The sequence below is a fragment of the Melospiza georgiana genome, chromosome 1 (assembly GCF_028018845.1).
Source record: "Melospiza georgiana isolate bMelGeo1 chromosome 1, bMelGeo1.pri, whole genome shotgun sequence".
Classification (NCBI taxonomy): Eukaryota; Metazoa; Chordata; class Aves; order Passeriformes; family Passerellidae; genus Melospiza; species Melospiza georgiana.
This window is the reverse complement of record NC_080430.1, coordinates 24,406,210-24,432,625: the sequence shown is the minus strand read 5'-3', so window position 1 is coordinate 24,432,625 and position 26,416 is coordinate 24,406,210. Positions and strand designations below refer to the sequence as shown.

The 26,416-nt window shown below is 36.2% G+C and overlaps 1 protein-coding gene across 1 annotated transcript in view; it reads right to left on the bottom strand.

Moving 5' to 3' along the window:
- VPS50 (VPS50 subunit of EARP/GARPII complex) overlaps window positions 1–26,416 on the bottom strand; it is an 82,105-nt gene that overhangs the window by 41,836 nt on the left and 13,853 nt on the right. Inside the window, exons 5-16 of the mRNA XM_058021137.1 lie at window positions 24,733–24,786; window positions 21,628–21,698; window positions 21,109–21,226; window positions 20,988–21,023; window positions 18,478–18,560; window positions 16,842–16,884; window positions 13,975–14,073; window positions 10,332–10,472; window positions 7,101–7,236; window positions 2,613–2,710; window positions 1,833–1,927; window positions 1,097–1,195 (exon numbers count right to left, since the gene is read on the bottom strand). Coding sequence (XP_057877120.1) covers window positions 1,097–1,195; window positions 1,833–1,927; window positions 2,613–2,710; window positions 7,101–7,236; window positions 10,332–10,472; window positions 13,975–14,073; window positions 16,842–16,884; window positions 18,478–18,560; window positions 20,988–21,023; window positions 21,109–21,226; window positions 21,628–21,698; window positions 24,733–24,786 — 1,073 coding nt within the window. The remainder of the gene's footprint in view (window positions 1–1,096; window positions 1,196–1,832; window positions 1,928–2,612; window positions 2,711–7,100; window positions 7,237–10,331; window positions 10,473–13,974; window positions 14,074–16,841; window positions 16,885–18,477; window positions 18,561–20,987; window positions 21,024–21,108; window positions 21,227–21,627; window positions 21,699–24,732; window positions 24,787–26,416) is intronic.

Sequence of the window (26,416 nt, the reverse complement as noted above, 5' to 3'; positions counted from 1 at the left end):
AGTGGCATCTTCTGACAAGACATAATGTGGATCTGATTAAGGCTCAAGTTTTTTAGACAACTGGAACTGATGTCTTTACCAAATGACAAGAAAGAATTCCTAGCAACAAACTACCAAAGCTGGAAGAAATTCCAAACCACATTCTCATCTTCTGAATTTAGACACTGTTTCATGTCCTCCTTGCACTAATTTTCATACTTCATGGATTTTAGGCAGAAAGCCTACGACTTCCCAAATGGCTCTGGATGTATTAGTTGTATGACAGCTTCCAAACAAGAGGGCAACAGATCAAGACTAGGAAAGTAAGCATTTCCTAGAACATGGAAGGCTGTATGTCTTCTCACATCTTCCTAGTTTTCACACACAGAAAGAACATAATGCTAGACAACTAGAATTACAAAAGTTGTCCATCATCCAAATCAAAACATTTCTAAAATCAAGACAACAAAAACAGAAAGATAAGTCTCAATGCTGTTATAACCATATATCATATCTGAGTCCAGAGAATGCCTGTCCATGACAACACATGACTGGCCTCATGTGATATGACAACAGAGCTGACTGAAATGTAATTACACCCTGTCAACGAACAAGCCGTGAAGACACGTGAAGACTCAAAAGGTTGGACTCAGTTCTAAATATCTTACTTGATTCAAGACAGAATTGCACATTGAAAAACACTTCATAGTCATAAGTCTTCTCATGATGTCATAATCATGATGAGTCTTCTTAAACAATAGCACAGAAAAAGAAGACACAATTTTGCTACAAATTATTGATTTCAGAGGCATTCCCTCTCAGGACACCAGGAAAAAAGAAGCAACCTAAAAAACTACTGAAATTCTACATTAAAAAGTTGTTCATCTTTATCTGACTTGCCTGCTGCAGAACTACAGTTTTCCACAAACACAATGGAAGCAAAGGCTTCTCTATCCTCTCCCCTCCTCCAGGGGTCAGAGCCTTATTGTCATCAGAAAACATACTCTACAGTCAACCTCAGTGCAGGAAAATTGTGCAGCGGAATTCCTTTGGAAAGCATTTACCCAACAATAATAAATGTCATTAGAATCATCTACTATACATATAATAGCCTCACCTGTGGTATGTTTTGAAATAGTTAACACTTTGTTTTCTGATAGATTCTTGCAAAACTTCAGACTTACTGCCACAAAATTCTTCTCCAACCTGCATCAGCCTAGAGTAATAAAACAAAGTTTAGACATTTCTATTGATTTCTTAATACTACGGTTCCAACTGTGAGTGTAAATGTATCTTCATAAACACAGAGGACCAACATTGCATTGCAATGTTAAGGTTGCATTCCACTAAAGTCCCATGTCTCATTTTCCTTCAAATGCTATCACTGTGTGCCATACACATAGAGACAAAGAGCCATAAGCAAAATAAATGTATTTTTGAGAGCCTGCTACACAGGGCAAGCTGTCAGTTCACAGTCTCAATCCATCATTTTATTACCAAAAGAGAAGGATATAATATTGTACAGGTTGGCAGTATCACATAATTTTCTCTGCTTGACTCAGACCCCCTTTAAAAGCTCTTAGAAAAAAAATTGCTAGACCTGCACATACCTTATCTTAAAAGCAGACAATACTGAAACCATATCACACTTAAGCAGCAAAGTGGTTCATGCTACCTCTCCTAAACAGATCCTAATAAAAATCTTACATATAGAAGAATTGGTCTTCAAGCTATCAGCACATTTGAATGAAATTGGCATCAAAATGTGAATGTCAGCCTTAATCAACAGTGCTATCTTATCAGAGCTCATTTGTGGACACGTACTTAAAGGTCTTACAAGCACACCACCATACCTGCTGATAACATCAAGTACAAATATGAAGTCATCATATTTGAAGTTAGACAAATCTGTTCCCAGAAGATATGTTTTCACTTTCAATTGAACATCCTACAAAACACAAACAAGTTTTTGAATAGTTAATACACTGAAAACAATAAGTGAAGGCTTGGATGCCTGGCTCATTAACACTTGTTGGTTGCCTGCACTTAAAAACTCGTTTTTTGAGATTTAGAATAGAATTCCATTTTCTGTAACATGGTAATTTCTCTAAAACAATATTATAATCAGTTTCTTTAGCACTTTGTTAAACAGATAGAGTCAATCCTAGATGCTTTATTGTCAATGAAAAAACAGAACTCAGCTTTTACATTATACATTTTGGGTGACACTGCACACCAAACTGATCCAGCAATCACACCAGGAATACCATGAAACCAGTCAGGTTCACAAGGCTTCAGGTTCTCCAGAGCTATGGTTAAACCAGAAATATAAAGCAGTATACAGAGAAAAGCACATGAGAAGAAAAGAGATTGTGTGGCAGCACACAAGTTGAAATAAATGAGATCAGACAAAAAGTCCTACTACTATGTTTTGGTATCTGACTGAGTTTGGAAGCATTGCAATCACTGAGTCATAGAAATTATATTTCTGTGGTCACTTTAAAAAAGTCCCTGTAAAAAATCTGGAGACATTTCTTTAAGAACATTAGTATAAATATAACCATAATTAATACTGGAGAGGTGGAAGGGGGGGGAATAAATACTTAGAGGGAAACAATATTCAAAACCCATACCTGCCATATTCGTGAAAGCCCATGCTCCAATTTCTTTTTTACATAGTTGCGGTCAAAACTGTTCTCTTCAGTTCCAATCACATTGTTGCCATCTGAAACTTCAGGTTAAAGGCATTTTAAGTATTTCCAAAAGCTTTGAAAGTTATCCTACACAGAATTACACTTCCTTAGCTATTGCCATATTATTGATTATGCTAACTCCAGAACTATTTTGCTCTAAGCTTTTGAACAGAAATGAAAAATGCACATATAAGCATTATATGTAAATGCAGACCAGGAGAGTTTCCTCACCTGCACACCAAACATCTGTCCCAGTAGTGTTCCTTAGGTAGTAATGTACTGCAAGGATCACAGTGAGAGCTCATCCTAACTGATCCTTGCAGTGCTTCATTACTAGGCTTCACAGCTTTTTCCAGACAAACTCCTGGCTTAGCTTCACCTTCCTTAGAGAAAAGAGCAATTTTTCATGTCTAATTTGTTGTCTACTGAAGAAGAGCCCAGAAACGTAAACAATGAACATATGTCCTCCATTTGTCAGCACCGTGAAATTTTTATCAACAATGTAAGTGTTCTTTCCTTGTCATGCCTTGCCCTGAATCCAGACCTTGCAGTCTGGATGAATATCATGTAAATATTGTGAGCACCTTACTAAAGAGGCCAGTAAGGCATGGGAGGCTGGATACAAGATTTTTATCAGCCTTTTCAGGTATGAAGAACAGACCCTGCAGCATTGTCTGGACTACCACATATTTAAGAGAATGAAAGAAAAAAAATCCTCTAATAGGAATTGTTATGACTTGTATCAGACACTGACAATTCAATTAAACCAAAACAACAATAGAGCACAGCAGTCTGGCCTTGTTTTGATTGTATCTCCTTCAGATCATCCAGTGCTCACTGTCAAGTGAGCAGTTCTCTTCTGTAACAATCACCAGTTATAAATAGCACTCAGCAGTGCCTCATTCTCCCAGTCCTAGGCCAGGCTCTTCTAAGTAGAACGGCATCGTGTACACTATCCTTCTCCTGATCAACCATCTGGTTTCTGATTTGAACCTTTCCAGAGTATGTTTCTCAGAACAAGAACTATTGCCTATTATAAAAAATATTTTTATAAGTTTAACAGGAGCAACAAAAATATTAGATCTTCTATCTCTGTACCTCCATTTAAATTCAAAAAACAGATTATGAATACTGAGATGGATGCTGGTCTTGCTTGATTTCTTTCAGATGGAGCCATAAGGTGTGGCAGGACACGTTATTAAATTATGAACTTCATCAAACACTGAGAAAGCTTTATTTGTAAACTAGGGATTACAGGAGTGGACATACAAATACTACCAACAACTACTGGCAAGCTAGTTGAGCTAGTGTGCCCACAAGGCTGGAACTCAAGAACACAGAACCAGCACAATAACCAGCCAGAATGTAAAAGTTCCAGTACTGTGAATTGAATAACTCCTCGTCAAAATTAAAAACACAATAAATACACTCCGAAATTTGGGTTTATATTAGGGATATTAATTTTTCAAGGCTGCAAATCTGTGTTCAACTTCCTCTTTTGTTAAGACAGTGAGACTGGTTTTGCAGGTTAACTGAGAATCTACCCTAATAACTCAAAATGAGATAAGAGGCTGTTTTATGTGCAAACAAGACCTAAACTTAATTCTATACTATATCTACTGTTGCAGGGCATGCAAAAAATGTTCCTTAGGAAAGAAAAATAATAAAACAAATATTACCCACTGCCTACATAAATCATAATTTACTAACTGTACCTAAATATGCTCATCTTCTGAAAGTAAGAATTCTGACAAATTCATTTTCCTGATCTTCCATGGAAGATTAAATGCAACACAAACAGAAAGAATCTAAGACTAATTTCTAGGAACAGAAAACCTCTATGTGGATTTAACCTTTCCCAGACTATCAAGGAAACAAAACCAGCAATCTTAGCCAGAGCACACTTTTTGTGTGTCTCTGTAAACTCCTCTCTTTTGAACTTCTGCAGACTGAAGACAATGCTCAACAAGGCAGTGTCTTTTACCTGTTGGTCTCTAGATTAAGACCATAGTCCCTGTACTCCCAAACTGCCATTCTTGAAGGAATAGTTGGACAGATACTGCAATATAAATGTTATTGTTCACTAAAATAATCAATGGAATATTCTCTCTCTGTCAGTCTCCCAATGATCTTGGTTTATGGGCAGTCATGCTAAGACGTCTTGTTTCCAGTCCTTTAATGAACTGCACTGCAGCTAATTTCACACATGCAAACACATTAATTTAGGATAATTTCCTTGAAAATCAAGGACTGCACAAGCATTTACACATTTTGCATTGAGGAATTTGAAACAGGCAGAGAACACATATATTCATAACTACACATAAAAAGAAGGATCAAAACCATCCAGGAGTCATTATTCTAGATGTCTGATTTAAATATAGTGATTCTTCATGTTTTTCAGTATTTCTCAAAATTCAAAAAGGCAGCTTTCAGTAATAACAAAAGGTTTTTGTTTAATCCCTGCATGATAGAGGAAAGCAAAAAAAAGGACTCAATCAAATCTCTGTCTTGTAGCTTCACTCTTTGAATACCAAGCAGGTCTTGCCCAGAATTTACATAGTACTATAAAGGAAACATTTTAAAAATTAAAATGGTTCAAATTGAATTTACATCCTACATAATTTTCTTCTCGCTTTTCTTTGAATCTTTTACAGATACTAGAGCTGTTACCAACTTTTACTCCTAGGATTACACATGTGAAATCAGAAGTTTAAATGCTATAGTGATCATTTTACCACTCACTTTCAGGTCTTCTGTTAAATCATTATCTCACTAATACCTGTAAATTACATCAACACCACAGTAAATTTCATGCTGTGAAACCAGGCAAGCCCTCACACAAACAGGTGTGACTTCAAAGATCACTTTGCTTTGAGCAGGGAAAACAAAAATTATCTGCATAGGTCCCTTTAAAATTTTCTGTTTGATTCTTTACTAAAAACATAAACAATGCTCTGACCACAACAAACAGTGTAATGGAAAATTTTCCAGTAAGTAGTTTATTTTGAGGGATGAAACCTCATATTACAGCAATTTGCTGTTTAGCATACAAACAACAAAATCATAGACTAAGTAGTAGCTCATTAAATATGACACAGATATAGATAAATACGGCATTCATTTCACATTATGTTGATAATTTTAGTTCACTAATTTTATGTTCAGTTTTATTAAACAAGTTCTACATATACGTAATTCTGTCTTTCCAAGGAATTCTTTTGTATAAGTTTCACTACTAAAATACAAAGAGTTTTATTTATAATGTCTTTCAAGTCCAGCTTCTCACTTCTACTGTCGTACTTGTGCCTTAAGATCAACAGTCCCTTGACACATTTAAGGCACTTTCTAAGAGTGCTGAGATTAACTGGGACAATACTGGGACAGCCATGAGTTCCCAAAACTTCAAAAGCCATATATAGTGGTACATCTACTGCTCCAGTCTGTGGGGCTTATATGAAGAACAACTTCAGCATAATCTCCTGAAGTGGCTCCCTGGTTCCCTCTGACATACATGCCCATTCTACAGGAATTTTACTCTTTGACTTTACCACATATCACAGCCATCAAATCAGTAAGTATGAAATGAGAATTCCCAGTACAGTTTCAATAATTACTGTAGAATAAGCAATGAGTTTTAGAAAAACAACAACCAGTAGATATTTACAGTCCCTCTGAAATTAAACTGTACTTCTAAAATTCCCTTCTGTGTGCTTTATCATTGCTGAAGTATTTGAAAAAGTGATTCAGCAGATCACTACATTTCAGTTGTACATTACAGCTAAGCTGTAACTCCAGAAAATTAAAAACTGAGTGACAGAAGGCTAGTAGTAAACATACTAAAACACTTTGGCATGCATTTAAAAGCAGTGTGTCTAAAATTATGCATCTGACTGTATAGATAACTTTATTAGGCTTAATGGCTCCTGTAGAAGGCTTTAGAGTGCAGATTGTTTTCTTTCCTCAGGATGTCACAAGTAACGACTCTAAGGGGAGCTAGTTTTGTAAGTGCATATGTGGCTGAATTAGGAGTCTACTGTGACCATTTTTCCATTAAGTAAGTTCTTTATGGTACCTGCATGATTTTACATCTGCAAAAATCACAGCAAGATGGACACAAGAGAAGAAAATGTAACTATGATCTTTTTTTTTAAGATTCAACACAAAAGGGAAGGACATTTCCCTAAGCACTGTTTAAAATAAAATTATTTATATCTGCAAGACTGGCACATACAAACATTCATTAAAAAATTAATCTTATACTGGAGAGTAAAAAAATCCAGTGAGTGCTTTAGTCCTTACTACACACTATCAACAAAAATGCTGAAGGCACTGGGGCAAGACCACAAAGATACCAACACATAAATTAAAAACTTGAGCTTAAGTTATTTCCAAATATCAGAAGTTTTGTTCCCAGAGGTTTCTTACCAGAAGACACAACTGCTGCCTCATCTTGGTCATGGTCCTCATGCCACTGCATTGTTCGGTAGTAACTGAGCATGACTTCCCAGAGGGCTTTGCAGAGATCAGCAAGGCATGGAATGTAGCTGTCTGATGTGATGTGCTACAGAACAACAAACAGCATTGAGAAACTTCAAAATGGTGTTCATTTTTTTGCTGCAGCAACACAAACCATAAGAAACTCTTCAAATTTATATAGCGGAGCTGACACACAGCAGTTTCATTTTCAATGTATTTTAAGAAGTGACAGATTCCTGATTTTGGTCAACTAATCAAATACTGTCCAACAGTACAAAGTGTTTTTGTTACCATCTTCTTTTAAATTTCCTCAATTGGCCTGTATGTTAACTACTTTTACATTTACTTCACAGTGACACAGAAGCAGAAGTAAGGCCATCTCACTACCACAGGGATGCAACCACCCTGCGTGGCAGTTCAGGGACACAGACTTCTGTACTGCAGTGCCACAGAGAAGCCCTCCTGGCAAATACCCCACTGGGTTGAATGAGCTCTAAAGTAGTAGTTAAAAAAAGGCAACTTGCTGATTCAGCAATTTTCTCTATTAACTCATGTTATTCTTCCTGTATTTCAGAGCTTTTAGTATCTAAAATCTAAAGTTCTTTTGCGAATCACTATACTTGAAGACATACTGACTTTCAGGTGGACAGGAAGAAAGGATTACTTACTAAATACCAAGATAATTCAATTTAAACTAAGGAAACAACTGAATTTCTTTGAGCTTATACTAGAATAAAGAAAATCAAAACTTGAGACTGAAGCAGCAAAACTTTGCCCTGCTCCAGAAATATTCAAAAGGAGAAAACATGTAAAAGCATAGCATATTGCTAAGAAAAGAGACTCAACAAAGAATCAGTGACCCTGAGTAGACAGGCACTAACTTTCATAAATGCTTAAGGATTTCTGAAAATATTACTCTTTTTTAAAAGATTCACATTATTATAATATTTAGTATCTGACTTTCAAATAGATGCAAACATAACAAAGAAAAAAGCCACTGTAGTCCTCCCCTACCCATCTACAATGGAAAGCTAGATGAGTTCTTTTTGACAGATTTTCAGAAGCACACAGCAGCATACCTGCCTCAAAAGGAATACTTCAATTTTATATGATTTCCCTTGCTTAATTAGAGTAAGTACTCCATAACCCTTTACATGTTAAGGGCATCCTGGGTTAACAGCATTGGCTGCCTGAAAAAGGTTCTCACTTGAACTAAACAAAGAGAAAGAGGGCTCATATTTCAGTCTTGAACAATTTACTCCTCAACAACTGAGTGCATGAGACGAAAACCTGCTGTTTTTTCTACAGGAAGTTAGAAATTGAATTGCTATGATAGCTCATCTTATTTAGCACCCTGTTTTCACAAATGCATTACAACAGGCAACAACCAACACTGAACAGCATAGTAAGAGACCAACATTTCCCATCTGCAGCCTGTTCCTAAATATCTAATGGTTACCAAGATAGTAATGAAAAATTTAAAAAATAAATTTCAATGCAATTGCAGCAATATTCACAGTAGAATAAAGTCCTAAAATCTGAGTACCTTCATTTACACAGAATGCCAGCTATTGCAGGGTCACATTAACTCAAGCATCATGTCATTAATACTTTGTATAAGTAAAGACTAACAGAAATAATGACGTAATAATTTTGTAACCATGCAGTTAAAGCCACTCTCTTTCCGTGTATTACAAAATTGGTATTTTCAAGTACCTGAAAGTTTCTTCCACACACTCAAGTATAAGGATAAACAGCAACACTAAACCTGGATTTTAGAACTGGTCAGAAGCAGCTCAGCAGTAGTTTGTAAGTGCAAATAAGTGGGCTTAATATCATTAGTATTAGCAAGGAATGAGAAATAAACTGAAGGACATACATAAGTATAAAGAAAAAAAAAGAAAAAGAAAAACCTGGGAGAAAAGTTCATTAGAAACTAAAAAACAAAAATAAAACCACACTCTGAAGGCTTACAGAAGAAAGATGAAAGGACTGCAGTCTGGAGAACAAAGATCAGGGTTTGCTGGCTTTCTGCAACTAGAATTCATCTCAGTGAAGTGGAAATACCAACTATCCAAAAACTTACTCATTATAATAATGAATACTTAAGTCAATTATTCCTACTAAATTTATTTTGTTTATCACACTTTTATTTATATGAAGGCTCTTAGATAATGTAAACTTTTTAAGTCAAAGAGGCACCTCTTTGAAATGAAATGGTTTACAATATAGATGTATTGATTACTAGTGGCAGCTACATGATCCCAGGAGATAAGAGAAGTGAAAGAACAGAAAATGGATCAGAATATGAACTTTAATCTCCTTGTGACTGTATTTCAATATAATAAATTGCAACTGATGGGGTGGGTCCTTAAGTTGATGAAGTATGATGAGGGCTTCATCTGTGACTGAAAAAATATCCTAAAGAACATTCAAGATAGAAACATAATTTCAAATGGAATTCTACATTAGAACCACCTAAAATATCTCACATAGTTCTTCCCCATCACTGAAATTTTAGAAAATTTCTCAGGGTGTAACAGTAAAATCCCAAGTGAAAAAATTAAAAGAGTGAATTAAAAATTTGTACATTCATTCTAAAAACATTACAAAATATGCAAGAAACTGCATTTAAAATTTGCAGTACAGGAAAATATATGTATATTCCCAGCCCATGATCTGCCTATCATCAGGCTTTCTCATCTCAATATTATAGCTGTCCCTCATCCTGGTATCAAAAGTGCAAAATTAGATGTGAGAATGAAAAGTGAATGATACAAAGTCAGGAATAATGGGAAGACACCAATTAAAATACAATCTTTACAAGAATTCTTATTGAAATGCATTATCAGAGAAATTGTGAATACTACCTAAATGCACTGGAATGAAATTCAAAGATAATAGTTATTCCAATAACTAGTATATCATACTGAAGACACATTTTGAAATGCTGGTCTTTGTTTGTTAGACGGAGTGCACAAGATCTCCAAGGTGCTAACATTTAGTGCACTCAAAATTACCATTAAGTTACAACTATCAAATAGCTCAAATAGTCATAAGCTGTATTAAGAAACTACAGTAGCCATAGGGTTAACAAATGACTCCCTACTGACAAAACGTACACTTATAAAAGTGAAAAAAATCAGATTAAAAAAATACATATATGCAAGAATTACATACTGTACAGAGGTCTTTGTACTGTAACTTCTGGAACTTGGTGTCTGTGTTTCCTGCACACAGCTCCACATATCCAAGGACTACTTGAAACACAGTGTTGTGAATGGCTTGGGTGAAGTGCATATGTAACTGGTCCATTGCTGTCTGAAAGAAATGGAGTAACATAAAACCAAACAGTAAAATTCAATTTATCATCTGCCATTATCTTTTAGCCATCATCTTTTAACATACATCTTTTTCAGTACTGAACACTTGTAAGCCTGTCCTCCAATCTCTGTCTCAAAAATACCAAATACATATCTTGGCATTATTAGAATATGGTCACATAAAAGAGTTCAGGTATTGCAAGTAAAGTCAGTTCCCTCTGCCATCTTCCCTCTTTACCTTTTTTTGTACACTGTCACTAGTAAATATTAATATAATATAGCTAATTATAGAATTTACTCACTCATTTACCCTCCTCCCAATCATTGATAACATGAGTTGGGATTCATGCTCTTTCTCCCTGGAAGAACACTGGAAACACTGCCAAGTAAATAAAAAATATTTCCTTTGCAATCATTAAAATTAAAAGCATAAAGTCTTCATCCACTTGCCAGAGTGAAGAACACAAAGTACAATTAAGCATTACAGAAAGGCATGCACATCATATAAATAAATTTCCTATAAAATTCCTCTTTTTGGTAGAAAAATCAACATTTGTTTTTAAAAAAAAAAGACTACATTTTCCAGGAAAAAGAAATATGTACTAAGGACTAATGATTATGTAACAAATTAGTTTTGCCACAATCATGTCTGATTTCAGATCAGGATATTTACCAAGTGTCCCCGTTCTTAATAAATTATACATAACATTATTCCATTTCAGAAACTGAATTTTCTCATTGTTTTCACATATATGTAATCAGCAGATTTGTAAGTGTTCAGTTTAACTACTACCTATTCAACATTTTTAGCTACCAACAAGAGCTGAGAACTCAATTACACCACAAGAAATGAAGAAGCAATTCTGCTTAAATCCTATGGAACAACAGATGATTTCCTATAGTTGGTCTTCACCTGAATTAGCTAAAGAAAACAGAATGATAAATGAAATAAAGAAAAGTACTTAAGATACTGAAGGACTTTGACATTTTGTTTACTGAGAAGAGGTCAATATGGGAGAGATTTGAATAAATATGCAACTAAATTATTTTAGGACAAGTCCAAAATATGTACTTTACTAGTAATAAAAAAATGCCAAAACCAAGTCACTCTATAATGGAAAAAAGCAAGCAAAATCATGCAGTAACAAATAACACTTTTGTTTTGTCAGAAACGCCATTCGTCTCCAACAAATATCTGCCTTTTCAACATGCCACGTGCTTGACATGCAGTGCCTATTTTTCTTCAGTAACTAAGAAACTGAATACAGTGCACTAAAAAAATCTTCTCCCCTGATTTTAAGTTGCAGTCTTTAGGCATTCCAATAGTTCTGCACATTAACAAAGTATGGAAAGATGAATTCACTTCTATCCTATTGCAGAGCTGCACTGGTTTTACAGCCAAGCCAGGAAAAAATGAATCCAACTTTGCTAGAAAGGTTCTAATTAGAAAGATGCAAAACAAACAAACAAAACTTTAAAACAAACCCAAGAAAGGCAATCTTATACCAGATATCCTCCTGAAATCTGGAAAGAGCATTAAAAAAGCCAAGCATAATAAAAAATGATTGGGGTTCTTGTCCTGTCTTGACCAGGGGACATGTGCTTTGACTTGTCTTTAGCAACTAAAGCTTTCTGGGGGAATATCTTCCCTAAGTAAAATAATCCCTGTTAGACTGGCACCACCATGTTCAGCCTGTACTATGAGCACTGATCACTGACAAAACATGTCTCCAAGACTTTCCTGTCTCCTTATCCTTCTTACTCCACAGGATCTTGATATTAGCTGCCATACTTCATACCTTCTTAAGTAAATTGAATTTCCTTCTCAGAGAAACAAATAAGTATGAAGTATTGGTTTCTCTGGGTCTGGATTGAAAGCACTTGAGACAGTAGTTCATGTTCAGACTCAGGTGTTTATTATTTCTTATCAGTAAAACAATCTCATTACTGTGAGTTCAGCAGCTTTTCATTAGAAGGCACAGAATGGCCAACAAACTCTTGTTACAAGGTCTTCTGATACTAAATTAACCAATTAAGAACTGACACCTAGATTATTTTCCCGTTTTACCCAATAATGATCCCACAGAGCCTGCAATATGGACTTCTCTGCCCAATTACAGTGCCACCCAAACCCAAGAAGAAGAAGGAAGGAGGAAAGCATGAAGAAGAAACTCAGGATGACACCCTATGCCCTCCATCTTGCTTCCATCCACAACACACTAAAAATCCTCAGACCTAAATTTCTTACCAAGTGACACACTTACACTACTCTCTATAATCTATTTCACACTTTTGTGGATTCTAGACTATCTTGAATTCTAGGAAACTTTCTCCATGAATGAGGGTCAAAGTCAGTGCTGCCTTGGGGGTCAGGACACCCTAGAGCAGACAGAGAAATATTCCAGATGCCCTGGGTTTCCACAATGAAGCCTCAAGACAGTGCACCAAACAGAAGAGAACTCCATCCTAAGGGAGAACCTAGGTCTACTCTTACATACACAGAAAGGGCTCCAGGCACACACAAGTGTAACTTTCAGGACATGTTCACAGTATGTGTTTGACATGCCATGGGATGTAGATTAGTGCAAAAATCGATCTCCTCACATGTTCCATTGTTGTCATGTTAACAGTACAATATAAAATGGAAATACTCAAGGCAGAGGTAGTGTACAACCCAGAAAAACAGATCTAGCAATAAAAAAATAGTATTCACATCACCAAATAGAATGAATAGTGCAAACAGCAGTATAAACAGAGCTGAAATATGCAACTTTTACTGTTATGATCTGTCCAAAAAATTACAGGTTGCAGTAACACAGAGCTTACCTTTAGCAAGTACTGTTAAATTACATGAGCATTATAAAAACCTTTGTATAGATATATTTGGCAAGATCCATCAGCATTAGTGTGCTGGTTTTGGCTGGCATAGAGTTAATTTTCTTCACAGTAGCTGGTATGGGGCATGGGGCGGTGTTTTTGATTTGTGCTGCAAACAGTGTTGATAATTCAGGGATGTTTTAGCTATTGCTGAGCACGGCTTACACAGGGTCAAGGTCTTTTGTGCTTCTCACCCCAACCCTCCGGAGGGGGCTGGGGGTGCACAAAGAGTTGGAAGGAGACACAGCCAGGACAGCTGACCCCAACTGAGCAAAGGGATATTCCATAACATGTGGTGTCATGCTTAGTAATAAAAGCTGGGGCAAGAAGAAAGAACAGGGGGACGTTTGGAGTGATGAAGTTTATCTTCACAAGTCACTGTTACACATGATGGAGTCCTGCTGTCCTGGCCATGACTGAACACCTGCCTGCCTCTGACTTTGCCATTGCACCAAGGAGGAAGTGAGCAGCTGTGTGGGGCTTAGCTGCCACCTGGGATTAAACCACAACAACTAGGAAAATAAATTTCCATCACAATACTCAAAGCTTCATGCTGTGACATGACTATTCTTTGTGAGTTCCTCAGAAGATAAGTACTAACCTGTGTTTTTAACAGTACTAACCTGTGTTTTTCCAAGCAGCCTGTAAGCCTGCTGAACCTTTGTATAATGATTGATATCAAAATTCTTGCATATTTTGGAAAGTGCTACGTCCAATTGTTCCTATAAAAATGGAAGAAAAACATGCATTAAACGTTAAAAAAAAAAAAAACAGGTCACGTAATACATTACTTAAACAACAACAAGTGAGGAAAATGTTTATTTAAACAGTGTGATAATTATGGTTGTAAAGTAACTAAGACTGTGTGTGACTGGACTTTTCTGAGGTGCTTTAGTGTCAGTTCTCACAGTGTAAGTACTTCAGTGTCAGCCAAAGAGTTCCTACACTCCCAAAAACAAGCAAGAACTCTGCAGTCAAATTAAAGTGATGTTTACTTTGAGAAGACCAGGAACATCAATATGGGAGAGCTGGGATTTCTAAGCTGGTCTACTTCCACCCCTAAAAAAAACCAGATCTGGGGATTTCAGCTCAATCAATTCCATTACAGACTTCTTAACCCTCTGACTGCATCTCTTAAATGAAACTAACACTGCCTGAATATAAAGTTCATTGGCAAGACAGCCATTTATAGAATACTATATCAGCACAACAATCAGTACCTGAGAGAGTCAAAAAAAAAAAAGGAGACACACAAATACAGGTTCTGCCAGCAGAGCTGTGTCTGAGCATACTGAACAGCTCTGCAGAAAATGAAGTTCATCTACTATCTAAACTAAGTGAAAAAAAAACTTCAATAGGATCATGTATTTCATGACTAATAAAGCTTTCAAGAATTTGACTACATAGCTTAATAACATAATTCTCATGTAGACACTGCAATATATTCAGATACACAACGTAATCCTAGTTTTTTTCAACCAACAATAAATAAAAACAGAATAAATCAGTAACATAACATACACAATCAAAAAATATTTTCTTTCCTTGCTAAATATTAAAACCATTTCAATTCTTATTATTTAATGATCTTGCAATACAGTCTTGCTCTTAAAAATAGAAACCACAGTAGATGGGTGTTCAGCCTCTTATGTACTTTTACTTAATCCATTGGAAAATTTTCATTAATTACATCATTAGCCGCAAAATATTTTTGGTGGTAATCCTAGAGATTTGGTGGGGGTTGTGCATTGTACTTTCTTCCCTAAGTTAAATGGTGAAAGGACAAGTAACCTAAAGACTCAGAACTTCTCTAAAACATTACTCAGCAATTTGAATTTCAGACATCTACAGATTTTAAAAAATTCTGTCTTGTTTCTTGCAGAATACCTGTACAAAGAAAAAAACTGGGATATCAAACTGCCCATGAACAGAGATATTAAACAGAGAACATTAATCTTTTCTGTTACATTTTTCAATAGTACCATCCACTAAAGCCATCTTGCATTTGTAAAAGCCATCATTGTATGTAACTTAGTATAAAAGTAAGATCTATGTTAAAGCCTAAATTTAAAAAAATATTTAAAAAAGGAAAAAGGAATGCACTTAAGTAGAGGCACTCAACTATTGAAAAGACTCATTATGGAATTTCTAACTAGCAGAATATTATTCTATATCAATTAGACCATGAATTTTTCAGCAATACTCCATGGACCCCAGGATGACTTCATGTTTCCATGATGTTTCTTCCATGTGCACAGGCATAACTCCAGTAAAAAATAAGATAGTTTCAGAGGAAGAAAGTAAGATATTTTTATAAATTCACAAGTAATAAATAAAAATCATGAATGTGATTATTTAGTTAGCTGTGAATTGCTTTCACCAACCAATATGGCACATTTTAACATATTTTGATAAGATCAGAATTTGCTCTTCAAAGCTGTTACTGGAAGGAAGTAAAAATGCATTTCTCCTTTTAAGCAACATCAGTATTCACTCGTGAGGGAAAAAAGAGTGCTCACTCTCACACAGCCTGTGTTGGAGTGGTAAGAAAACAGTCATTCCACCAGCTTTTGTGAACCAGACATGCTCTGAATAAAGCACTGTCAGAGAAAGAGTAAAGGAACAAAAAAAAGCTTTGCATAAAAGCTGAAGTACAAAGACATAACTGAAGGAAATTGACAAAATTTTAATTTTACAGTGAATTAAATAACAAGGTATGATAAAACACGTGCTAGTCTGACTTTCTGAAGAGCATGTGACAACGGGTGTAGACAGCTGCTCTAACAGCTGATTCAGGTTCCTGCTAAACATTACATGTGTATGCATTACATGCATCACATACACATTATACATACCTACATTGCTAGACTTCCTACAAAAAGCTTGCCAAGTTCCAGCTCAAAATTACCTAGTAGTGGAGTTCAAAGCATTCCCTTTTTTTTCCACCAGTTTCTGGGAAGACACTCAACATTTTATATTCCTTTGCTTTTGTCATGCTATCTACCAACTTAAACCAACCTTAGTCTCATCCTTCACAGCTATTCAAGTCTTATTTCCAGCAGCTTAGCACAGTCCTATCCAGCAGTTTCCAGTTTGCTAATCTCTAAAATTTCCTATGAAACTGGGATCTCTCGTACAGCTTATCCAAACCTACTGTCTTGCTATTAATTTACTTTTCACAACTGTTTGGAAGCTCAGTACTTCAAATGTTATGTACTTCTTTAACTTGACTGCTCTACCACTTACAGTGAGCACAACTAGTGGACTGGGTCATAACATATTGTAGAGCATTTAGATTGATTACAGCACTAAAGTCTACATGAACAGCAGTGGCTACAGCATCCAAAGAGAGTATTTGAAAGAAATGCACACATTCTATAATTGCTAACAACATTTAACTAGAAAGCTCTAGTACTTAGAGATTAAATAGTATCACACACTTAGAGGTCAAATATTAGCATATACTGAACATCAGTAAAATAATTCTTACCTCTATTTGTTCCAAGGTGTCTTGCAGTTTTGAATTTAACTCACTATTGATGAATGAAAAAAATGTTTAGAATAAAATTACTGATTATATAAACATTTCAGACCATTTCTTACTTCCAAAAACCCTATTGCTGAGTCACAACATAGCAATTCATCATAAACCATTAAGCTGCTGTTGCTGTGTCAGACTAGCACCATCACACCACTGCTATGTTGAAAGGCAGATTATTGTAGGCTTATAATGCAACAGTGTTAAGAGGGTCTAGACAAGACTCCATCCTGCTAGGATTTAACCTTCAAAGACATTCCCAACCCCCAAGAAACTGGATTTAAGTGTTTTGGTATGGCACTGTGATCTATACCAGAACATACCCAGAAGGGTCAGGCTGTCAAATCTTTCCAAACTACAGTAATTTTTATTTGTTACTCAGGAACCCCTTACAGAAATGCTATCAGAAAAAGAGAATTTAAGCTTCTTCAGAAAAAAATGTAAAATTTGGTATAAAAAAACCCCAAAAACAGTTACCATAAGAGAAACTATTTAGGACAAAGAAAGACACCACTGCACCTTTGCAACAACCAGCTCTAAAAATCTCAAAATATATCTTTAAAAATCTTTATATTTAAAGATATCTTTAAAATATCTTTAAATATCTTTAAAAATCTCTTAAAAATCTCAGCAGCAATAAAAAAAAAAGAACAAAAAGACTATGTTTTTGTTTGGAAGGGTCAAAGCAACAAAGAAATAGGCAGGATACTCTCTTCTTGCACAGAAATCAGAGTTTTCATTAAATAATCACCATATCTCATTTTAGACAACTTCCCTCTGTGCTGTGAATCTTCTCCTTAGGGGCCTACATTAATTATCAAAAGACAGATTTTAGCATCTCTGCTTAGTTCTCTACATTTAAATGATACGCCCATCACCCTCCTTTTTTGTTTCTATTGAAAAAATTTGGTACAACATCCTGCAAAAAAAAGCTTAAATAGAAAAAAAATGGCATCAAAAACAACTGCCATTAAACATTAAAGAGAGTAGCCAGTGTTTCTTTCTTCTTTCTCTTATGGAGGTCTTTATTACAGACCTCCATAATAATCTGATATTACTGCATCTCCTGCCGAAATTTATGAGTATTTCCCGCTATTTCTTTTTTTTTTTTTTTAAGTGATGAAAACATTGAGTCTTTCTAAGTTAGAAACTGCAGATATTTGTATTAGTTTAAGTTCTGAAAGCAATTTCTTCATGTCAGCATGAAACTCTGCACTTGCTAATTTCATTAGGTATCCTGCAGAAGCCATCTTTCTATGGGCAAATTAATTCCAGAATAGAAACTTCTCATTAAAAACTCAGCTCAGGTATCTCTAGGCGGGAGGTTGTAGCACAGTTATAATTCACTTTAAGTTGCAAAACAATTATATAGTCTAAACATTCATTATGTGCTCTTATTACTGAAGATTGGTTAGTCATGGTAGAGAGAGGTGGAAAAATACAGAGGATACTTAAGCTTTTACAACTGCCTCAATTTTACTTTTCTCAGCTGAAAATTGCTCTTCAATTTAACTTTCTTTAGAGAATGAGAATCAATGATCACAAATAAAATCATATAAAAGCTGACATCTGCACAATGTCACCCTACCTTATACAACTGTAGTGTTTGAAAGTGCTGGCAGCTTTCTGGCATTCCAAGCATAGTTGAATAGCTCCTGGATAATCCTCCTCCTTAGGATAAAATACAATTGAAAGCTCATCTGAAGTAACAGTGCAATACCCATTTTTCTTGCATGCTTATGTATAAACATTAGGAATAAATATTTTGCCTCTCCTGTCTCTACAGTAAAAGAGTTAGGGTTAACTAAGTAAAGGGTTAGTAAAAGTAAAAGAGTTAGGGTTAACTTCAAAAATTAAAAGTGAGGGCCTCCTGCAGCACTTAACGTGCAGGTAATTTAGCATTAGCAACATCTGAAAACACAAACAACATGCTGCATTGTTTCCTTATCCATACATAAAAAATACATCACAAACAACTAGCATCTTCCCAGTAATCTATTCATGAGCATGGAAAGAGGTTAATTCAGGCACAGGCAGGCTATTCCCATTGTTTATGAAACATAAAGGAGAGAAGGAAGACACTCCCAACATTATGCCCAAATAAACACTATTTAAATTGACACATCCAGCTCATTAGAAATTAGCTTCAACACAACTGACTCATAGAAGGCCTCAGGAAACAGCACACTATGGATGCATTGTCCTAATATTTAAGAAGAATATCTAATAAGTAAACAGCTCAATCAGGAAGTATTATGAGGATGTCAGGACAAAACAAAAACATACACACAAAAATGTAAAACCCAAGGATCCTACCAACAAGACATGAGCATTGCCTTGCATATACCTACTGTTCTGGTATTCTATTAAACAGGAGACCAGAAGGATTCTTGGAAGAAGAGAAACTCTCTTGAATAGCTAAGAGCTTCTGGTTTATGTCATAATTACATCTGTTATATTACATGCTTTAGAGAGCTCAAATGCAAAGCTGTTACTGGAATTTCAGTCATTGACTGAAGAGCAAAAACGCAAGGGTAATTTATATTCAGCTATTATCATAGAGGAAGTTCTGAAATGAAATTGGTTTTAACAGCAATATTCTAATGCAGATCCAATTTAACTAAAAAACACAAAAACCCCAAATACATAATCCATTAGATGAAAACAGAACAGCACACTGGTCTAAAGAGAATTATTAGCTCTTTATATCTCTCTCCACTGGAAACCTGGTACTTGTTCCAGCAAGTCTAACAGGGCTCAAATCAGAAACCCTGCTTGCATAAGATATATTACAAATATACGCCAGATGCAGCTCAGCTCTGTAAGCTACCATAAATTCATTCCAGGTCTTTTTTTTAATTGGAAACCCTTTCAAAATTCTCTTCTCTGAGTGGCTACTAATAGCTCTCATGCATAATCCAACCTACTAACTTCTAGGAGTACAGAAAATAAATGGGCAAATAGCTGGGATAACTTATTGGGAGCAGACACTGAGCACAGCTCTACAACTGCACAATGCCAAAACAGCAGTTCCAGCCCTTAAAAATCACTGACCAATTATGGTAATCAGACATTAGGGTCTGTGTGTGGATGCAACAACTACACCTCCTCAGGACAATTCCTGCCAGTGGGCAGGGAAGAGTTAATTTCCTGGGTAGCAAAATGCAGCACAGAAATTAAAAGCTAATCATTGTACAGGGCTTACTGAGCAGAAAGCATTTATGCCACCTGAAAACGAGTGCAGTTTTGCTTGGTGAAGAGTAAGAAAGTTTGCTGACACAAGATGACTTACTCAAGATAGAATTAAATTCATAGAATCTTGAAAGCTGAAACTATTAAGATTCAATTTCCAAATTTAATAACTGAAGACTGTCATCATGACATTCCATCCAGTATTAGTTGTAAATATTTGGCAAAATTGCACGTTGAAATTGTTACACTATAAGTACTATAGCTGTCAATAAAATCCTGAGGCTTTCTTTCATACAATTCATCACCTTAAGACAAGATCCAATTTTGCTCTGTGCAGTATCTACTGCATTTTTAGCCAGTATACATAACAGCATCTGAATTTTCAGTGTCATGGCCTGCCTGTTGCAATCTTTTCTACAATTGAATTAAAAAGTCAATGCAATGAATAAGGACAAAAGACTACTACATTTACAAATGAAATACTAAGCAGGGAGCCCATCTATAAATTTGTATAGTAATATATCAATAGAAATTCTTTACTCAGACCCAGATTATCAACAATCAGCTAAATCTCATCTTTTTTTTTTTGTTTTTCCCCAAATATCAGGATAAAGAAAATGGGTATAAGTTGAGAGCAGGGCTAAGTGAAGACCCCACAACATTTTTACTGAACTAACTCAAGCTTCAGTGCCCAGATATAAAGGCAGGAATGAGTTTTTGATAGAAAATACTCTCCCCTGGCAGCAGGGCTATCTAATTTGATATGAAGGTTTTCTCAATTGAAAAGAAGAACAAAAATATAATTTCATCCCATGCACACACCCTGTTTGCAAGACAAAAATTAAGATGACTGACAAATGTAGTCTTAGAACAGCTCCAAATTATACCAGTATGGTAGGGACCTACCTCCAACATCTCACTCAAACGCACATCAGTTCTTTGCTAAAAAAAACCAAAAAAAATCCAGTCATTACTACGCAGAAATTAAGAAACATATTTGTCACTGAACAAAAACAACTGTACATACCAGTGTTTTTATTGTTCTCAGAGATTTTAGCAGTCCAATAAGCAACTGTCGTTTCCTCTGATTTGCAAGGAGCCCCAAACTAGTTTGTGTGAACCCTTCCTTTGCTATATTCAGGTGTCTGCAAGGTAAAAATTAACATAATCTTCAACAATTAACAAAATAAAACTTACTTCTAATCAATTCTAACAAGTCCAACAAAATACATGGTAGAAAATAGGATTATCAGCATTGTTAGGGGAACTCAGAAAATGAGATTGTACCAAGAGACAGCTAAGAAGGTACATCCTCCCTTCTGCACTTGTCTGTGGATCAGTGGTATATCTCCAAAGCTTTCTGTTTCAAAGAGAATTACCAATTGCAAAAGTGAGAGCTGCAACTGTTTCAGTATCTCTAACTATTACTGCTAATAGCATTGAGCACATGAACAGGAAATATCATCAGCAAGCAAACTTCCTGGGTTTACAGATTTCCTGTAAACACTTCCCCAGTTTCAATCTCTGCAGTTCCTTAAGCAAATACCTTCTTCCATTTGTGCAAATAACCGCTGCCAGCTGAAGGCCACTCTGCAATGATGTAACACGTTCAAGCTCCTACAGAGAGACAGCAGGTTAAAGAAATATACAAGTTAAACAAATATACAAGTTACACACCAGTGAAGATTACTGATTAATACATTCCTCTTGAGATGTTATGACGACTTTGTGGAGTTACTTCATATATTATTTGTTTCATCATTTTATATACACTAAGTACTGCAATGCAACATTAATATAAACTATACTTTGAAATACAATTCTCTTTTGAAGATAAAATAGTTGAAATCTGTTTTCATGGCAGTGAGACCCTCTACATTTATATATTGCATTTAGCCTAAGAATTTCTACATCATTAACGCATACAACAGAATGATCAAAGCTTCAAGGAAAGAAGCACGGGGCTTAATTTGCATTAATATGCCAGAGAGCAGCAAAACAAAAAACACAAATTATGTTTCACACAGCATTTTCTTTCTTAGAAGCACTTGTGTTCTACCAATTTAATAGATGTCACATCATAATGAATGTTAATTGTATCCTGTTGACTTTCAGCTGAAAACTCTTCAGCAGAGGTGACCTGAATTTAGCTTGATTTTGACTGAGTGAAGTGCCTAGAAATCTCAACTCCTTGAAAAAAATAAATGTTTTAATATAATGATTAGGATTGCTTTTGTTAGAACAGCTCTGCAGAAAAGTGCATTCTCTCCTCAGGCTACAGAAAAAGGTTTTTTTGTTTGTTTGACGGTTTTTTGTTCTTTTGGGGTTGGTTTTTTTTTTGGTGGGGGAGGTTTTTCTTATTTTTTAATTCTGCTCATCATTTCAAAATGTATCAAGTGCTTTCCATGAAAAGGGAGATTTTCACTTTGAAAACTCATCTAACTCTAATAATATGACAAGCAAAAATGAGTTCAAAGTTCAGTTCAGTTTTAGATCAGCTCCTGGTGAGTCTCCAAATTACAAAGCTGCATCTTCCACCACAACCTGCTCCTTTATGTTACCAGTGTTGCTTTTTTATAAATGACAGCCTAGTTGCTGATATGCAAAATATCTTAAGAAACCAAACTCGAAGATTACTTTCCTCAATACCTACCTCTACTTCTCTCTAAAAACATACTTTACAAATACCAGAGCTATTCAAAAAGCCATTGTTTCCTTGTTCAAGAGGAAACACATGCAATAAGGAGCTACTCCACTCCAGTCCTGCTTCTTTGCAAAGACTCTGTAAAATCTCTCCTTTGAACACAACTGGATGGAGAGAAATGGGGAGAGAGAGCAGCTTAAATATTTCCAAAGAGGGAGTCTTCTGCCCACCATTGAGGGCTGAATACAATTTTTCTCTTCTCAGAAACAGTCTTTCACCCGCTGGTTGCTCCTGGAGCATGTCTTTCTTCCAAGCACAGAAAACTGTAAATCCTTTACCCTGTGTCTGTGGCATGTCTCTTGTGGCCACAGGAGTGCCTGTCAGACCAGTACTTCACACTAGACATGGGCTTCAGACCATGATACCCCTAAACTACACCTAGCACAGTGAAAATGTGTCCAGGACATGTGTTCAACTGCATTTTTGGTTCTTGTAATGAATTGTTACTGTCGTTTAGCACTGAACTGGAGTTCAGTTCATTTCATGTATAAGTGGGAAAGTGAGACCCATAATGCCCACCAGAAATCTCCAAGAAATCTACTGACAAGAATAACTCTGTGCCCATAAGTAACACTGAAGGATTGTTGATTTAATCAGGCAGAAAAGCATTTAAGGAAAGTTTTTAAAAGATTTTTACTGGCACAATAGATTTTTAACTGTCCTTTTGGAATATCTGAAAGCACTTCTAGGTATGAAACAAGTTCACTAAGATGTCTGCAAAAGGAACATTAGCATTACACAGCAAAATTCAAGAACATTTGCTGCAGTTCCATTACGCAGTGAGAGGTCTTCAAAGTGAAGCTGCTGGATTCAGGAAAAGCAGTACTCACTCAAAACTATCAATTTCAAACCCACGTAACAGTGAAATAATACCAGAATGTATTTATACCACACAATTACCCTTTCTCCCCCTTCTACACTACCTTGTGAAGACTCAACCAGTAGCACTTACCAGCCTCCTTCTGCAATAGCCTCCCACCTCATCACCCCTTCAACTAAAACTGAAACACCTTGACTGTTACAGCCTTTTTCTTCCACCTGCTATTGCAGGAGATGACGCAAGCAATGGTCATTTCTACCCCAAGGATTGTTCCTAAAACAGCAGCACTCCTTTCCCCAGGCAATGATGGCAGAACACAGATGGCAACTCCACTAAGGCTGGATGCACTGGCCATAAGAACAAGAGAACAAAAAGGATGTTGTGTCCTCTGGATAAGAGGAAAATGATTGCAGCTCCATCTACCACAGGTTAATAGCCAGGAAGCCATCTTTGCTCTTCCACATTCTCTCCAGCTTCTTGCCCAAAGAATTGCCATAATCACCAGTACAGCAATGGTGATGTAAGGTGCTGTACACAAACAGAAGTGTTCACCACAGAATCATTCTCAGGCTAACTTAATAAAAATCACCATTTTCACTTTGCAGAATTGTTTGAACATTACTCCCAGGCATATAGTGAGATTTTTGGGGATGGTTCTCTGCAGGGACAGGAGCTGAACTTGAGGATCCTAGTGCGTCCCTTCTAACACAACATATTGTGACTCTGTGATTCTCAAAACTGCCTGAGATTAGTGGCAGATCTTAACAAAGACCACTACTGCTTTCTCTTATGGAATAAGATGTGACACCACTCCTAAACAAGGGCAATAAAGCAGCTCCTGCTCCAAGTCCATTACAGGTATTAGCCAAGCCAGTGAATTCCTGAATTCTGAATTCTTCAGAAGGTCTTGTAAAATGACCATATGACAAAACCTTTATCATCTTAAGGACTTTCAACTCAATACACCGTTGGCTTTCACTATAGAGACAGAGCTTTAGCATACAAAAATAGCTGGTTACCAACCAGGCACTAGCACCCCTACTACAAATCACTATAACAACACAACTGCAGCATAATAGCAGCACAAAATTGAGCAGTTTATTCTTGAAAACTGTTAGTTGTCTTACCTCAACATATGCAGGCTGTTTTTCAAGGATTAAATCTGCAACTTTCTTAGATACCTGAAAAAGAACACTCCATGTGATACATAGCAATCTCAACTAAGCAGGCCATGCCCATGCTAAAATTCTACAAGCTTATGATTCTCTACCATTAAGTTCTGCATTTTTCAAATTTATTAATAAATATTCCACAACAACATATAAAAAAATTGTAAAAATTATGATAGCTTTCCTTAGAACCAAGATAAGAGAAATGTTCACAAGTCCATCTAGCAATTAGTGGACATTTTTAGACTACTCACTTAACTCTACTTGTTAAGGAACAAGCTAAAAAAGCAAACAGAAATAATTTGGGGCACTGCAAGTGTTTACATTTTGCTCATGCTATTGCTAGAGTTCAAATTTAAGTCAGTGATATACACACAATGGTGTGCTGGCTTGGGCTGGGGTATTCAATTTTCTCCAAAGTACCTGGTATGGGGCTGTTCTGGACTTGGGCTGAAACCAGTTTTGGTAGCACAGAAGTGTTCCAGTTGAGCAGTGCCTGCAGAGAATCAAGGCCTTTTCTACTCCTCGAACCACCTCACCAGCAAGTGGGCTGGGGGTGCACAAACCTTTGAGAGGGGACAAAGCTGAGGCAGCTGACCCCAACTGACCCATGGGATATCCTAAATGTACGGTGTCACAATCAGCATTTGCAGTTTGGGGAAAAGAAGGAAGGGAAGGATGCTCAATGCCACACATGATAGAGCCCTGCTTTCCTGGAGAAGGCTGAACAGCTGTCTGCCCATGAAAAGCAGTAAATTAATTCCCTGTTTTGCTTCACTTGCTTTTGCTTTACCTATTTTTTAGCTATTTCTTCTGCATTATCTACCTTTATCTCAACCCATGAGCTTTTTCACTTTTACTCCTCCCATTCTCCCCTCGGAGAAGTGAGTGAGAGGCTGTGTGATACTTCATTGCCATCTAGAGTTAGACCACAACACATTTAACATAAGGACACCTACCTTTGAGAATGATACTGCATTAAAGTAAAACTATGTCAAAATGAATATGCATCCTCTACATATTATACCCTTCCTTTAGAACACAGAATATGTATATTTTAAAATTTTCTCCATTGATCTGAGTATAATTCTAAGCAGAATGCTCCTGAGAGCTGCTGTCTGCATTGTATTTAAAAACCAGGCATTGCTACCTTAATTGCTACCTCTCTTGTCCACAAACACTTCAAAAGAAATCCAACAGCAACAGTCTTATAAATGCCAGCTTGAGAATAGTGTATTTAGTTTTGGTGTTCATCAGGGACTAAAAATACTTAAAGAAATGGTTTCATACATGACAAAAAAATATTGGTATTGCTCTATATTCTTTTGGGAGAATAATACTCTCAGAAACAGAAATAAAATAAAGCTGGTGATGACAGTCAGTACACAATGCACTACTGGCAAAGAGAAATAAAGATTTTTGTAAACTTGACTGCTTGACTGCTATGTTTGCCTAAACATAGCACAGATTTGAGCTCTTCAATCAACATTCCTGCAGCAATCTTATATTGGCTCCACCAGCTCAATTCCCATCCTCTGGAAGAGCACTTGCACATAAATGGTCTTTGAAGTATTCCAATGTCATCAGGGGGCAATGGACAAGGGGCATATACACAGCTATGCTTTCTTCCTTCCATATCAAA